Source organism: Squalius cephalus, assembly GCF_949319135.1.
Source record: "Squalius cephalus genome assembly, chromosome: 10".
Classification (NCBI taxonomy): Eukaryota; Metazoa; Chordata; class Actinopteri; order Cypriniformes; family Leuciscidae; genus Squalius; species Squalius cephalus.
In genome coordinates this window covers 33,487,223-33,503,378 of record NC_137131.1, presented here as the reverse complement: position 1 = coordinate 33,503,378, position 16,156 = coordinate 33,487,223, and the positions used below count along the sequence as shown (strand labels likewise).

General features: G+C 38.8%; 1 protein-coding gene across 2 annotated transcripts in view; it reads right to left on the bottom strand.

Moving 5' to 3' along the window:
• LOC307165585 (poly(rC)-binding protein 3) overlaps positions 1-15,749 on the bottom strand; it is a 34,928-nt gene extending 19,179 nt beyond the window's left edge. Inside the window, exons 1-7 of one of the 2 annotated variants that reach the window (XR_013822505.1) lie at positions 15,485-15,745; positions 2,402-2,559; positions 2,075-2,098; positions 953-985; positions 755-871; positions 514-645; positions 160-288 (exon numbers count right to left, since the gene is read on the bottom strand). Coding sequence is in view for 1 of the 2 variants with exons in the window: in XM_079883345.1 (XP_079739471.1) it covers positions 160-288; positions 514-645; positions 755-871; positions 953-985; positions 2,075-2,098; positions 2,402-2,476 (510 nt within the window). In the remaining variant the exon portion in view is untranslated. Of the gene's footprint in view, positions 1-159; positions 289-513; positions 646-754; positions 872-952; positions 986-2,074; positions 2,099-2,401; positions 2,560-15,484 lie in introns of both variants that reach the window. The other variant, XM_079883345.1, reaches the window with a different exon arrangement.
• Positions 15,750-16,156: the final 407 nt, after the last annotated feature.

Here is a 16,156-nt window from a genome sequence, read left to right as displayed (position 1 = left end):
GTTTTGTACCCCATTGACAAAACCATCTGAAACATTCTTAAAAATATCTTTTTTTGTGCTCCACAGAAAACAGAAAGCCATACAAGTTTGGAATGACAACGAGAGTTGGGTGAACTATTCCTTCGACCTCAAAACCACCGTAACTGGTCTTTTCCTTACCTCCAACATGACCACACAGATCTGCTTCACACACTGGATAATGGCCTCTGGAGCACCTGAGATCGTGACTGCCCGTTCAGTGGAATTGGGCAGCATGTCTCCAGCCACTTGCACCTGAGCCCCTGTAGACTGGAGAAAAGCACAGCACAATCAGCCAGGATAGAGACCCCTAGCACACAGAAAGTACCATAATGTACTTGTTCCTGTATATCTAAGGCATGGTAACATTTAGAATTTTGCAGTTGTAGATGTTGAAGAATGATGGCATTGTTTGGATATACTACTGGATGCATTGTAATAAAATGCACTTTATAAAATGTGTGGATAATAAAGAAGTTATAAGTTTAAACATACCTCCCTCATCTCCTTGATCTTGGAACCCCCCTTCCCAATTAGAGAGCCACACTGACTGGCCGGCACCACTAAGCGCAAGGTCACTGGAGGCTTACTTGTGGCCTGGCTGTTGCTCATAGAGTTAATGATATCCTGGGTACAACCAAAATATCAGTTACCATTACTGTTACAGTTTTTATTAACTTAATTTGGGGTTTTAATTGTAAATATAATATTTTCATTCAAAAATGATGTCTGATACTTCTTCAAACTTGTATGCGATCATGGCGAAGGCCTTGAATATGGCATCTGTGGGTCCTGTGATGGTAACTATCCTCTCTGGGCAGTTCCCCTCTGAAATATTTATGCGTGCACTACTCTGTAGAAACAGATTGTCTAGTTTTTTAATAACCATGTTGTACTTATCACAGCACATAAAATTATTTGTATCATTACTTACTTCCTCACGCATCTTCTTCACAGTTTCCCCTTTCTGAAAAGAATGCATTGTTTAATTTTGCGTTGTATTGTTTAATGCGTTGATAAAACACAGAGGGCCCTATTTTAACGATCTGAAACGCAAGTATCAAGCGCGAAACGCAAGTAGCTTTGTGGGCGGGTCTTGGGCGCTGTTGCTATTATTCCGGCGGGATAAATTACTCTTGCGCCCGACGCAAATTTAAAATGGGTTGGTCTGAAGTAGCTTCATTATTCATAGGTGTGGTTTGGGCGTAACGTGAAATGAACCAATCAGAGCGACATCTCACATTCCCTTTAAGAGCAGGCGCGTTTGTTCCATGGCAGATTGCTATTATAACGGCGGATTTGCCAGGCGCGCGCCAGGAGCCGAGGAGACCGACGTTCTCGTCAGAGACGTAAAAGACAGAGAAGTGACATTGGGGATGGGAGAAACCCACCAAAATTAGCTTCGGTTAAACAGGCGTATAGGCTAATAATTTGGGTAAATGTGTAAGCTAGATTTATGCCTATTTTTTCACATCTTCATGGACACAACAATAATTTCCCTCGTGTGTTAATATTTTTCCTTGTAATAATGTATGGTTTTCTAAAAATGAGAACTGCTGCGTCTGTGTGTAGATGAGATAAGCAAAGTGTATGCGCGTTGTGCACACGCTACATTGATTATGGCCAAGCATGCGCCCTTAAAATAGCATATGAATAACATGCGCAACGCGCCACTGACTTTAGACTAGGTTTTTCCTGGTCAGTGGCGGAATTGTTTTCTAAACCTGCAAAATAGCACCAGGGAACGTTTGCGCCGGAACACGCCTCCTCTTTGCGCTGCACCGCCCCTGGGTGCGCAAATGCATTTGCTAGTTTACTGACCTGCGTCTGTGGAGGGAAAAGTCCGCTGTGCGCGGGTGCAAAATAGGAATGATACATGCGTCGGTGTACAAAGTCAATTGCGCTGGGTGCAAGATAGGGCCCAGACTGTTAATGATTATACAAATTGACATTTTTGCTAAATACATGTTAAAATCCATTCATTCATTTAATAACTGACTGATACAAACTCAAGGGTTTGCAAGCAATGACTTGGTTGCTGAATGTAGCAATTTACCTTGCCTATGATGCTGCCAACCTCCTGCAAGATAAAAAGAGAATGTGTTTGGTAATTACGAACTTACAATCCAATTATTGTGCAGCCTAACTAACACATGTATGGGGAGCATAAAACACATATGTAAAACCAAAGAGCCCTAAAAAGGTTCCTGTGATTGTAAAGATCATATCAGATTTTTGTTAGATCTATTTTTTAAGGCCTTTTCGTCCTCTTACAAAACATACTGTGTCCACAATCTGTTCTTTATCACTGGAAGATGTATTAACATGGAGCAGTAAATTTTGTATATCGAAATTTTAGATTAGGTGCATGTTGTTCTTTTACCTTGCCGTGCATTAGGAGCCTAATAGTTAGAGTGACATTGAGCCCTCCTTCAGACTGCACTTTGTTGGGCTCCATGGTGAGGATTTAGGATTGGGTGAATGACTTAGGATCTTACAGGAGCAGTTAAAAAAATGCAGGGGCCAGTGGTCACCAGTCACCTAAAAGTTCAAAAGGAGCAAACACAAACAAAACCTTAAATGCTAATTTTTAATATTTTCATCTTGAAACAAAAGCAGATTAAAATTTATTATACCATGGTCTGGGTGAATACTCGATTCTGATTGGCTGCAGGGTGTCCATTAAAAAGTGATAGAGGACACCTAGTAAATAAACCGTCAGGCGTAACCAGGGAAACCAAGTTATTGTTTGTAAAAACTTTAGATTTTGATTGTAAAACTAATTAAAATATAAACTAATGTTTTAAAAATGTGTTATTTGGCAAGTGACCATGGTATAAGCGGGTTAATGGCCTTCGAGGTGTCCATTGTCAGGTATTAATGGACTTCGGCGGAGGCAACGCCTCGCTGTTGTCCATTAATACCTGACAATGGACACCTCGTCGGGCATTAACCCTTACTTATTAGAAATCAGAGAAACGATTGTTTTATGGAGTAAAAAGAGTGACATCTGAGTCATGTCAATTTTTATACATCTTCCCACTTTCTTAAAAATAAAGGTGCTTTCCTGGCATTAGTGGTTCCATGAAGAACCTTTATCATTCATAGAAACTTTCCATTGCACATAAGATTCTTTATAGTGGAAAATGGTTCTCTTATTTTAGAACTGAAAGGTTCTGTTACGAACTGCTCCGAGACACGAAGGTAGAGGATCCAAACGCAGCTTTATTGTATGGGGCAATCCAGAGGCGTAATCCAATGCACAGGCAAGGGTCATACACAGACAGGCAGTCAAAACAAAGAAACAAACAAACAAAACAGGCAGGGACCAGAGGCAAGAGAGTAATCCAGGGACCAGAGGCAAGAGAGTAATCCAGGGAACAGGGCAAGATATCCAAAACCAAGAGAAAAGAAAACCAGGAGAATGCTCAGAAATGCAGTGCAACACTTAAACAAGACTTCGCGGTGAGTGAATGAATGAACATGGTATAAATAGACTGAGACTAACAGGATGATGAGACACAGGTGAATGCAATCAGTGAATGAGGTACAGGTGAATGTGATCAGTGATAAGTGATGATGAGTCCGGGCAGTGAGTTATGGGAAATGTAGTTTGTGAGTGATAATAGTCTTATGTGGAGTGCCCTCTGGTGGCTCTCAAGGGCACTCTAGCTGGTGACCGTTACAGGTTCTTTGGGGAACCAAAAATGGAAGAGTGCAGGGCCAAGTTTTGGTTGGTTAACGTCAGTGTTTATAATACACTCTTAAAAGTAAATGTCCTTTATTGGCACTGTGTCACGTTTGGATTCCAGAGATGAAGAAGGCAGGTCAAGAGTTTTAAAATAGTAACAAGATTTATTGACAGAAGTGAACAACTCGAGACAGAGTGCATAGCAACCACCAACAATACCGGACAAAGACAAAAAGGAAATGAGAAATTTAAATACTCAATGATAAGGCAAGGCAAGTTTATTTATATAGCACATTTCATACACAATGGTAATACAAAGTGCTTAACATAGAAGAAATTAAAATAATAAAAAGAAATAAGAATAATTAAAACAGTTTAGAAAAATAAAATAAAATACAGTACAATAAAATCAGTCGGACGAACAGTGACACAGTGCTCATTCATTAAATGCACAGCTAAACAGATGTGTTTTGAGTCTGGATTTGAATGTGACTACTGTAGGAGCGCATCTGATCTCTTCTGGAAGCTGGTTCCAGCTGTGGCTGGCATAATAGCTAAAAGCGGAGTGATCTGTTGGGTTTATATTCAGTGAGCATATCTGCAATGTATTGAGGTCCTATGCCATTGAATGATTTATATACCAGTAATAATACATTAAAATCAATCCTAAATCTAACTGGGAGCCAGTGTAAAGACCTGAGGACTGGTGTGATATGTTCATATTTTCTGGTTCTGCTCAGAATCCTGGTGGCCGCATTCTGTATGAGCTGCAACTGTCTTATGGTCTTTTTGGGAAGGCCAGTGAGGAGTCCATTACAATAATCCACCCTGCTGGTGATGCAAGCATGAACAAGTTTCTCTAAGTCTTGTCTGGAAACAAGGCATCTAATTCTTGCAATATTTTTCAGATGATAGTATGCTGATTTAGTTATTGCTTTGACATGACTACTGAAACTAAGGTTTAATCTCTAGTGACACACCAAGATTCCTGACTTGATTTTTAGTTGTTTGACCCCTAGAGTGAAGGTATGCGTTCACCTTGAGAACTTTATCTTTGTTTCCAAATGCAATGACTTCAGTTTTGTCTTTGTTTAACTGAAGAAAGTTTTGGCACATCCAACTGTTGACTTCATCAATGCATTGGCACAGGGAGTCAATGGGGCTGTAATCATTAGGCGACAGGGCTAAGTAGAGCTGTGTGTCGTCTGCATAGCTGTGGTAAGCAATTTCGTTCTTTTTCATTATTTGGATCATTGGGAGCATATACAGGTTGAACAGGAGTGGCGCAGTAGTTGAGCCTTGAGGGACTCCGCATGTCATGGATGTCCACTCAGACTTATGGTCTCCTATACTCACATAATAACCTCTCCCTCCTAAGTATGACCTGAACCATTTTAGGACTATCCCAGAAAGCCCGACCCAGTTTTCCAGCCTGTTAAGAAGTATGTTGTGATCGACAGTGTCAAATGCAGCACTGAGGTCGAGTAGTACCAGCACTGATAATTTGCCTGTATCAGTATTTAAGCAAATATCATTTATTATCTTTATGAGTGCTGTCTCTGTGCTGTGGTGCGGTTGGAAACCAGATTGAAAATTGTCAAAGTATCCATTCAAGCTTAAGAATTTGTTCAGCTGAAGACAACTTTTTCAATGATCTTGCCTATGAAAAGAAGATTTGAGATCGGTCTATATTTGCTTAATATGGTCTTATCCTTATCCTTATGGTCTTGCTCTTTTTCAGGAGGGTTTGACAACTGCAGTTTTCAGGGAGTTTGGAAACCTCCCAGAGAGAAGTGAGGCATTTACCACTTCTAGAAGATCTGCTTCTAAACTGTTTAACACACTTTTGAAAAAAGATGTGGGAAGTGTGTCAAGAGCGCAGGTTAATGTTTTAAGGTGCTGTACGGTTTCTTCCAAAATGTTGCCATCAATTTCTTTGAAATCAGACATAGTAACTACTTTCTCAGGTGGTCTGATCTGTCTGACCCAAGCACAACTCAAGGATGTGCTGATCACCTTTCTGATATTATTGATTTTATCAGAGAAGAAAGAAGCAAACTCACTGCACTTGCTGTCTGAGAGCATTTCACTGGGAATCTGGCTTGGGGGGTTTGTCAGTCTCTCTACAGTAGCAAAAAGAGTGCGTGTGTTCTTTAAATTGCTGTTTATAATATTTGAGAAGAAAGTCTGTCTAGCTTTGCCTAGTTCCATATTGAAAGCATGGATGCTGTCTTTGTAGATGTTATAATGGACTACAAGTTTTGTCTTCCACCACATGCACTCTGCTTTTCTGAATTGTCTTCTCATATTTTGCACTGCTGTTGAGTTTCTCCAAGGTGCTTTTTGTCTGACACTCTTCTTCCTGACTTTCACAGGAGCTCACATAAGGAACTCAATGATCAGCTTTGATAATAAAATGAATATCCATGGTAACAGATGACTGGCGGGAAAACTAGAACAAAGGAGACAGGAAACAGACGATAAACGAACTAAAGTCCATGAAGTAAAGAACAAGGAAGGAACAAGGGTTGAGACCTCCACAGGGAGGTGAGTATGGGAGGAGTGGCCAGGTGGTACACCAGAGCACAGCCAGGGGTGCCTTTCCCATACAACAATGTAATTCGCTGCTTAACTACCATAGTACGATGCATCATTGAAGAAATCAAGTAGCTAGTCACGACTGTTTCCCGAAACCGTATTGTCGCAAATTCAACCACATTGGTTAATGATGTCATGCAGGTGGTGGAGTAATAACTTCCTTTTAATGAATCTATCTGAGATCGAATTAATGCTAGATGTTTTACTATAAATTACAGACATGGCATCTGAGGACTATTTCTCATTTTTCTGTTATTTTGCTTTATTTCCAGATTCAATCATAGTGAATCATACACGTTCGCACATGCACACGCTTCAAAAACGGTGCTTTAATTCTCTTGACAAACTAAACGACAAATGACATTTGTATGTATTCTAAATAAAAGATACAGATTGCACTGAATGTCAGCTTGCATATTTTGCTCAAGATAAGGATTTATTGAGTCCACATGTCATGAAAACAAGAAACTATGCTTCTACCACAGATCGGGAGCTGTCGTTCCAACCACACAACTTTGCGATGCTGTTTGTGAATGTTCGTTAGAACGATGGTTTCGGGAAACACGACTTGTTGCACTATGTTGATAACAATGAAACTTGCGACCATAATTGGCTAACGATGCTTTTGGGAAACGCACCCCAGGACGATAGCCCAAGGTGGAATCAACGGGGGGAGGAGCCATGGTGGAGCTTTGACAACACTAACGGAGATGAAGCCATAGGAGTCCAGGGTGCAGACGGAGAGCAGATGGGAATGGCCCAACACTATCTCATGACCAATTCATACAGGTGATAAAAGGTGGCTAATTTGTACGAATTCGTTTGACCTCACTCATACAAATTCGTACGATTTGTCTAAACCCACGCGATGGGTAGGTTTAGGGGCGGGGTCAGGGGTAGGTCATTCGTATGAATTCGTATGAATTAGTCACCTCGTAAAATTTGTACGAATTGCTGTAAGATCGGGTTGGATGGCCATGACTCACGATGGTCCAGGAGACTGAGGCGGAGCCGCTGCATACCCGGAGGGAAGGCAGAGTCCGCTGAAGGCGAAGGGGTGGAGAGATGGAGCGCAGCAGATGGCTTCAAAATCCGTGGCGCAGGCAGGGTGACATCTGACCAAGGTGGAGCCGTATGGACGACAGTCTCTGGAAGAGCCGAGGGAGGGAGGAGCCAAGGTGGAACCGACAGGACTGCGGACCAAGATGGAGTGACAGGATTAGCGGCTGGAGACAGGGGATCCACTTGCTTGGATGAAGCTGGTGACTGGAAGACCTGAGGCATAACCACACAATGGGATGGTGTTAGGGGAGAAGTCGATGGGCTGAAGGGAACCGACGGACTTGCTGAATAATGCAGTGGAGGTGGGAGAGGGAGGCTGGGCAGGATCAGCGACGATAACTCCATCTCAATACAAGACGATGAAAAAGGCATTGTGCTGGGCAGGACCAGCAGCGATGATAGAAGATTCAGAAGTTATAAACAGGGCAGGGTGGAAAGCAGTACCTCCATTTCCCAGTCTATCAAGCACTCGTCAGTGTTCAGCTCCACCAATGTCCCCTCTGTCACGGATGTTGTCACACACCTGGTCAGACTTACTTTGGGGCTCTGGCTCCGCAGCAGATGTGGTTGCAGGCCAAGGCTCCTTAGTGGGCATTGGCTCTGGCCCAGGGTCCGTGGCGGGCATAAGCTCCCCATCTGCGATGGGCTCTAGCTTGTAATCTGTTTGCAGCATGGAGGGAGGCTGGCTGGGCTCTGGGCTTGGCTGCGTGGTGGGCTTTGGGTTCGGGGTAGGCACACTAAAGACACTGGAGAACTGCTTCTCTCCATGTTTCCTCCTTCAGATCAGTTCCCCAATCAAGAAAAGAGACTTTAAAGTGCCATTATCAAAGTCCGTTCGGTGATCTGGTAAAAGTGAAAATTCAAACAATGGAAGCCCAGCACGGGCAAGGGCAATAAACTGTTTAGCTTGAGCCATGATCCTTTTTAGGTCTGGTATTCTTTTAGCCTGGCAAGCCAGACCTACATCAAAATGTTAGGTCTGGCAACTTACCATTGGCACGGCTCAATCCGAGGGGCGGGATAAACGGTTGTCTTTCAAATTCCCTCTGCACGCAATAGGATAACGCTACAACCAACCAGAGCGTTTGCCCACCAGCGGAGCTAGTTGATAGATTAAAATTTTGCCGTATCTGGTTGGCAAAACTACAAACACATCTTCCTTTTTTAAGAATAACTTAAGTGCCGTTCTTTGTTCTTTTCTCAAAGAAAAGCTTAACCCCCTGAGGTCGGCTATCGCGCCGGCGCGATAGGCTCGTTTTTTTCCTTATCAGTGAAAACAAATAAATAAAATAAAATATTACTTTTTATCTTATATGCTTGTGTTATACATCAATCGATCCTGTTAAGTGTGTATTATTTTTGTGTATACTCACAATAAAAACAAAGTGTTGTGCTTTTCGCCAAATAAAGAAAAATAAACATGATGCGAGTTCTGCCTTCTCTCTGTCAGTGTAGTCCATTCTGAAACGCGTCCGAAAATGAACCATAACTCAGCGAATACTCAGTCAAACAGACATACAGACACACAGGCATGAAGCTTGAATTCTCTTCTTTTAAATGAAGTAATTTATATAAAAAACAAATATTCTCATCTTGTGAAATCTGCATTAAAAGAGAGCGATTCCAGTCGAGCTAATTAGAGCTCATTCAGATGTAATGTGACCCCGCCCACGGAGAGCGCGCGCTATTCAAACGCAAATGTCTGAGGCAATCCACGCAAACTGTGAACGCCCACATCAGCTCGAGAAAACACATCAGATCATTGCACTTGTTTACACAGTCTCGCAGCGCTGTGAGGAATAATACTATAATGGAAAATTTACCTCAGAAGTACGAGGAGCAACAGATCCGAGGCTATGGAATAATGTAGTAAGTTTTTTTTTCATTCTCAAGTGCGTGCGTATCTGTGCATGAATGAATGAATGAATGGCAGAGATGCCGCTGTTTACCACAACTGGCAAAAGACGGTTTAAATTTGAATCGTTTCTGTCTGTGAATGTTTCGCTTTTAGCAAACTGTATTGCTATAGGCTACTGAGTAAAAATCGAGTGAAATATGTTGAAATAAAATGTATTTGTATAAGCAACGTATTAAACTGCAAATTAACATTTATATTTCTTATAATAAAAACGAAAGTTACTATGTAACAGACATATGAAAGACAACATTTCATTGATTAGTTTTGGATAGATTATACATTTTTACTGTAAAATAGGCTATCTGCCACCTCAAATAAGCTTTTGTTTGCCAATTTTTGCTCATATGTTAAATATAGTATGTTTTGTCAAAAATAATCAAATAATATGTTATAGTGTTTATTCCAATGTAGCCTAGGCTATATTCAAGTAATGAATCCTTAACTTTGAAATATGTATGATAAAATGTATACTTTAGTTTTTACAAAGAAAGATTACACTTGAATTGTTGTTGTAATTGTAACCTTTTTAATAAAAAAAAAAAAACAAGGTAGATGTAAACAAACTAATAAAAGGTAAATATAAGCCTTTTCTTTAAAATAATTTTTTATTGTGTTTTATTAGTGACAAATTTGGGGAGAGGATAAATATTCCAAAACTGAAAATACAGTATGAGAATTAACTGCACAATTACGAGACATGTTTTCCTTTTGATATTATAGGCCAATTTGCAAGCACAATTTGTGGAAAAATAAAAAAAACACGAGATGCTTCCAACTGTTGCTCTTGCATTCTTTCTTGTGACACACCTGAATGAATGGCTCATTAAGTATGTGGGCCCCATTGTCTCCAGGTGCGAACCACTAAATATGCATGATCGTTGACGCCCACTCCGCATATTGCCTTTCCAGACAGAAAGTGTTTTGCAAAATTTAAATCAATGCATTGTGTTATGTGAATGATTAGGCAGGATAATTTTCACATCATTTTGAAGAAAAAACTCTAGACGATGACATCCATTAGTCAAAAGTCTTATTGACACATATTTAGAATGTGTTTTATGGCCTTATTTCAGAAACTTTAGTTTTTAGTTTTTTCAATAACCATGCATAAACATTATTCTCTCAAAAATACAAACATGTACATGCATGGTGCTCACATATGATGGTAGCCCTGTTTGTGCTATATAGAGTGAATTTACACCTTTGCCATTAATATGTTTATAAGCAACTGAAAAAAGCAAAACTGTCAGGGCATGTCAGAACATCTCAAGGACCCCAAAAACACCTTAGACCCCAGAGGGTTAACTCCAAGTCCTCCAGAGTCATGGCCAAAGCCGATTCGAAAGACCGCTGTTCGCCAGCAGCAGTTCTTCTTTGTTTTCAAGTAGCAGGGAACCGTCGCAACTCTGTCGTCATTATGTTAAGCCCGCCCCGCCTACTCTATACACGATGTGATTGGCCTGACTAGAGTTTGGTTTTTCCAGCTCGAAAGTCAACGGAGAGTTGCTAGACTACACTGGCTGCAAAATAAATTTTGCTGCCGCTAGGGTGCATCTAGATTTCTAGGCTAGTATTCTGTAATGTTTAGATTCCAAAGATGATGATGAAGGCAGGTTAAAAGTTTCAAAATAGTAACAAGGTTTATTAACAGACGCAAACAACTTGAGACTGCATGCATAGCAAACACCAACAATACCAAACAAAGACAGAAAACAAATGAGGAACTTAAATACTCAATGATAACGAACTCAATAATGATCAGCTGTGATAATTAAAGGAATATCCATAGTAACAGATGACTGGCAAGAAAACTAGAACAAAGGGGACAGGAAAAAGACAATAAACAACCTAAAAGTCCATGAAAGTGAAACTACCTGAACATAATCGTGACACAATTATGGTGAAGAACTTCCTTTTAGAACCTTTTATTTTTCAGAGTGTACCTGTGAAAGCTAAATCACTAAATATGTCCATAAATATAAAGTAATGCGTTGTAAATTTTCTTGCAAACAGTGTATAAATCACAAATATGCATTTTGCAAAGCTATTAATATCATGAAATAATGATATAGTATTACCACAGCAGCCTTTGATCTTACAGATTAGGATAGTCGCTAATTAAGGAATTGTGTGTGTTTTGTACTTGTATGCCATTAGCCAAGTTTATCAGCAGGACATCATTTTCCTGTGGCTGCATCATTTCATGGCTCAGGTGGCTGAATTAAATAAAAGGTAATATGTGTATCAAATAAAATGTTGTTTTATAGTTCAAACAAGAGAGTATAGACTAAGATAATCTGTATAAAAAAGAAAAGCTTTTCGGAAAACAGGAGACATTAATCTAAATAAGCTACAAGTCTCAAATTGAGAATGTTGAGAATGTTGCTTTGCACATCTCAGACCATCAGGCAGTGGTAGGGACAGATAGAGATGGATGAGATCTAGCCAGATGTCCTCCAATCTCCCACAGGATGCCAGATTATGCAAAGAATTTAATCCAGATTAACAACATCCAGCGGTTGGTGTCCAGTCCCTCTTAACAGCAAAAATAATCTACAGAAATCCACTACGATCTGTGCCAGGCCTGAAGACTAGAAGCAAATGGCAAATAAACTTCCTGAATTATAGAAAAGAGGTTGCGTGTCATAGAGACAGTTCACATCTTGATGATTTCAAATATTGAAAGCTCAAGAGCATGTTGAACATTATACATTTTTTAAGATTTTTTTTTTAATCACGGTAGGATGAGCCATTAATCATGAGGGAGCATTATACACAACACACTTTCAAAAGAGCCAATCAGGCCAAAGCAGATGGCATTGTTTTGTGCAAAGGGGATCATAGATGAATCAGTTCTGATTCTGAAATACTTTTGGGTGCATAATGCATCTGAGGAAGGGACCTACTAAAGAGAGTGTGGACAGGAGCTTTGTTTTTGCATTGTTATCTAATTAGAGTTTCGCTTCTGTCTGATGTGATGAGGTTGTGCAGAAAACAAAATGGGCACATATGGCACCGTTTGAGGCATGTTTGCTTCAAATTAGCAAACTCATTCTGTTTTTCAAACTCATCATTTCATCGTTTCTACACATGAACACACTGATGAAAAAGTCTATGCACTAAAAAACAGAATCCAGGTTTCTTGTTTTCTTTTATAAGTAAGTTAGACATTAGCACACTCACACTTATATTGTAAATAAGTCGCATTATGCAGCCAGTCTGGTTCTACCAGAATGCTTGAGGGTGCTAAACACTATCAAAAGATGTAGGATCACCCTCAGCGAAATCAGTTGTAATAATATATTAGCTAGCAGATTTCACTGACTAGCTAACGCACACACCACAATCATTTTCCAAATCAGTCTCCTTATTTTCTGTTGTAAATAAGGCTTTCATGCCAACAACATACACTTATGACCTCAGCTTGCACATAGATAATTGATGGTGGAAATTTTCACTGCCTATTGTTTTCGATTATTGCTCCAGGATAAAGTTGTCCATAACTGCTGGTCTGAGATAAGTTTCACAGAGCTAAATCCAAACCTTAACGATTAGTGAAATGCAAAAGCTGACTCTGTATCAGGGATTGCAGACACCTGCTATCTCTTGCTGTGTTTACAGTATGTGCAGAGAAAACTTATTAATTCATGAAATTATTATTATATATATTTTAGATTTAAACTACCAATAAATGTACTATTTAAATAGTTTTTTTTAAATAAACAAAGGCAAAAATCATTTAGTATGTTTTGATATAAAAAATTATATAAGCTGCCCTTAGAACTATCTTCCTCTTTAAAATACATTTTACTGCTTCTTTCTATACAATCTTCTTGGCCATTTCTTTTGTTTTTCACTGGCACTATGTATTTTAGTTACACCCAACCCAAAATCAAGTCTGGCTTGATTCAACCATTCTTTTTTTTTTCATGGTTTTCATTCTTTTCTTATATTAAGACAGCAATATCATGTGTGTATAATATTTTTTTCTTAAATACTATTGCACAATTTATCAAGTATTGACATTATACCACTGAATGTAGAGTAATTACGTATTAAAAATTCAACCTCACAGTCTACTGTTGTAGGCTACTGATTAACAGTGGTACAATACTTAAGTACCATGGCTTACATAGTTTAACTATCAGAGAACCCCCACTATTTTCAGAAGCACCATCAGTGATTTTGTCCTGTGCATATAGCATTGTAAGAGCAGCACTGCTCATGACATCTGATTGGGAAAGTGGGTCAAGCTTTCTACTAAAGAGCTTCTGGCCTCTTCCTCTGTAGCGGCTATTAAATTAAGCACGCTTTGTGCATGGCTGAGCAATGCTCAGAAAAAGCTCCCCCCGTTTCCATTGCGCATCTCTGCATTGCGTTCAGTGTAGAAAAAAAATGTATTGTAGAAGAGGGTCTTCCCTCTCTGCAGTGTGACTAAGGTTTTAGTTCCAATAAAGAATGACGTCTCTTATTTAAACCTACCGAGGCATGAACTGCATTAAATACAGGAAGGAGATATTAACAATGAAAAACCATTAAAAAGAGACCACTGTAATCAGACTTTATTTTTATTATATGCAATGTCCTTAATTGTAACTTTTAACTGTAATTGTAACTTGTCGTCTTGCAACATGCATGAAGGGGAATGATTTCTGGGATTTATTGTTCCATAATATATATATATATATATATATATATATATATATATATATATATATATATATATATATATATATATATATATATATACATATATATATATATATATATATTTATATATTATTGTCATATCATTTTATAATATTGTCCCATCCACTGTGGGAACAGATATTATTTAGTAAACTGAAATTCAAAGGAAGAAACAAGTAATTACTGACTGAACACAAACTCACAATTACACTGAGACAACATTTAGAAAGGTGGTTTTATATTTAATAAACCAACTAATTAGTTAGAATTCAGGAACAGTAATAAGAAAACAAAATTATTTTCTTAAACTAGTGATCCATCCAAGAAATACGAAACATAACATTTTCTTGAATGATAGCAGTTCTACTTACATTGTCACTGTCTCTGTAAAGCGTTCACTCAGTTTCTAACCGTGTAAAATAATGGAATCATTTAGTGTTCACAGATTATGATTTTTGTAGTTGTCTACCTGCTATATAGGCACTATCAAGCAAATATTGCTAAGGAGGTTCTGATATAAGACATAAACCATTCTCTGATAAAAAATCAAATGAAAAGCCACACATGTATGCCATTTTTGTACAAGGACATGTTGGTGTGGCAAACTTACACAGTAACTAGATATCATTGTCTTCTTTTAAGCATAAACTTACTTATTTTTATGTTGCATAAATGTTGCATACTCATGGATAGCCAAAAATGACTTTAAGGTTTAAATCCGATTGTGAATCACCCAGAAAACCAAGTGAATGAATTGATATAGCCATTTTATGATGATGATAATCTGTATAATGGCTGTACAGTTCTTTTTTCCCTGATATTTTCAGTTCTGATCAAAGTCAATTCCGGCACAATGCCACCTCAACTATCTGTCACATACAAAGGCGGTGCAGATATCTTGTGGTAATTACCCAGTAATTAAATTATCCTTCAAAAGCTTAGTTAAATGTACATATTGTTGTGCAGGCAGCAGTGAGGAAGAAATAAAGGACATCTAATTGACCAGTTCTCCCAAGAGATAGCCACACTTTTCTCAAACATATATTGCTCTTTTGTATTTGTTTAATTAGGTGTATTGACTCATTTAGGAATGTCCTCGAGAATCAAATCCAGCCATTTCTGAACAATGTCCAGCAAGGATTAAACAATAGTTGTAGCGATTCATGAATTAATGATGTGTTTGACATACGGTCGGCCTAGAAAACAAAACTAGTTCCAAAGCAGATACGGTAAAGGTGTTTTAAACCAACATCTTGATCATTTTGTGATGCTATTTATAGTAAGATCAGTGAAAATTAAGTATAACGTCAACATTTGTGTGTTTGTTTTCAATCAAAATGAATGCAAAAATACATTGAGAAAAATATCATAATTTGTAGGTTGCATTTTATCAATTTCCATTTTATTTCAAATTTTGATTGCATATCATAATAAACATTCAAAACAAAACATCATACTAAAACAACCTCAGAAAACCCTAAATATAGAATCTTGAAAACAGGCTTTACCTTTGGTGCTACTGGAAGCAGATGGCCACCACTTTCGACGTTTGCGAAAAGATTAATAAAAACCGAATGACAGGCAAAGGGAAAATATTTTTTTCCCTATCCTCTTGGTTAACTCAGATTGAAAGGTGGCATCCAATTGGCTAGAAGATGGAGTCATGTGAACACAATGTCACAACACGTGACTTTGTGGCGAAACAGAATAATGACAAAATGCAGTTGGACTGATTTTGGGGTTCGGTTTTGATCTTCGGACAGTGTTGTGAAGAGCTGAAAACGGGTCAGGAGACCATTGGTGCAGGGGCATAGGGGTTTTCCCTCCTGCAAGATATTCGGATCTGTCCAATGAGACACTCTGGCGATTCAGCAAAAACAATTGGATGACACTCATCTGTGTCATCTGTGTTCTTTACCCGGAGGGTGTCCTGGTTATGATGATAGATATTTATTCCCACAATGAGTAACATAAGTAAATCTCCTAATCACCCCCTACCCCACATCACCAAACAAAGCACCAGTGTTTCAAACCAAAGACGTAGAGTATAATAGCTACTAACTTCATAGCAACAATGACCACTTTCCTCAGTGATATTGATAGAGTATTTACATCTTTATATTCTACAGCACACAGTCGTGAATTATGGTGACAGGCTGTCCTTTAATGTTGCGTTGCTG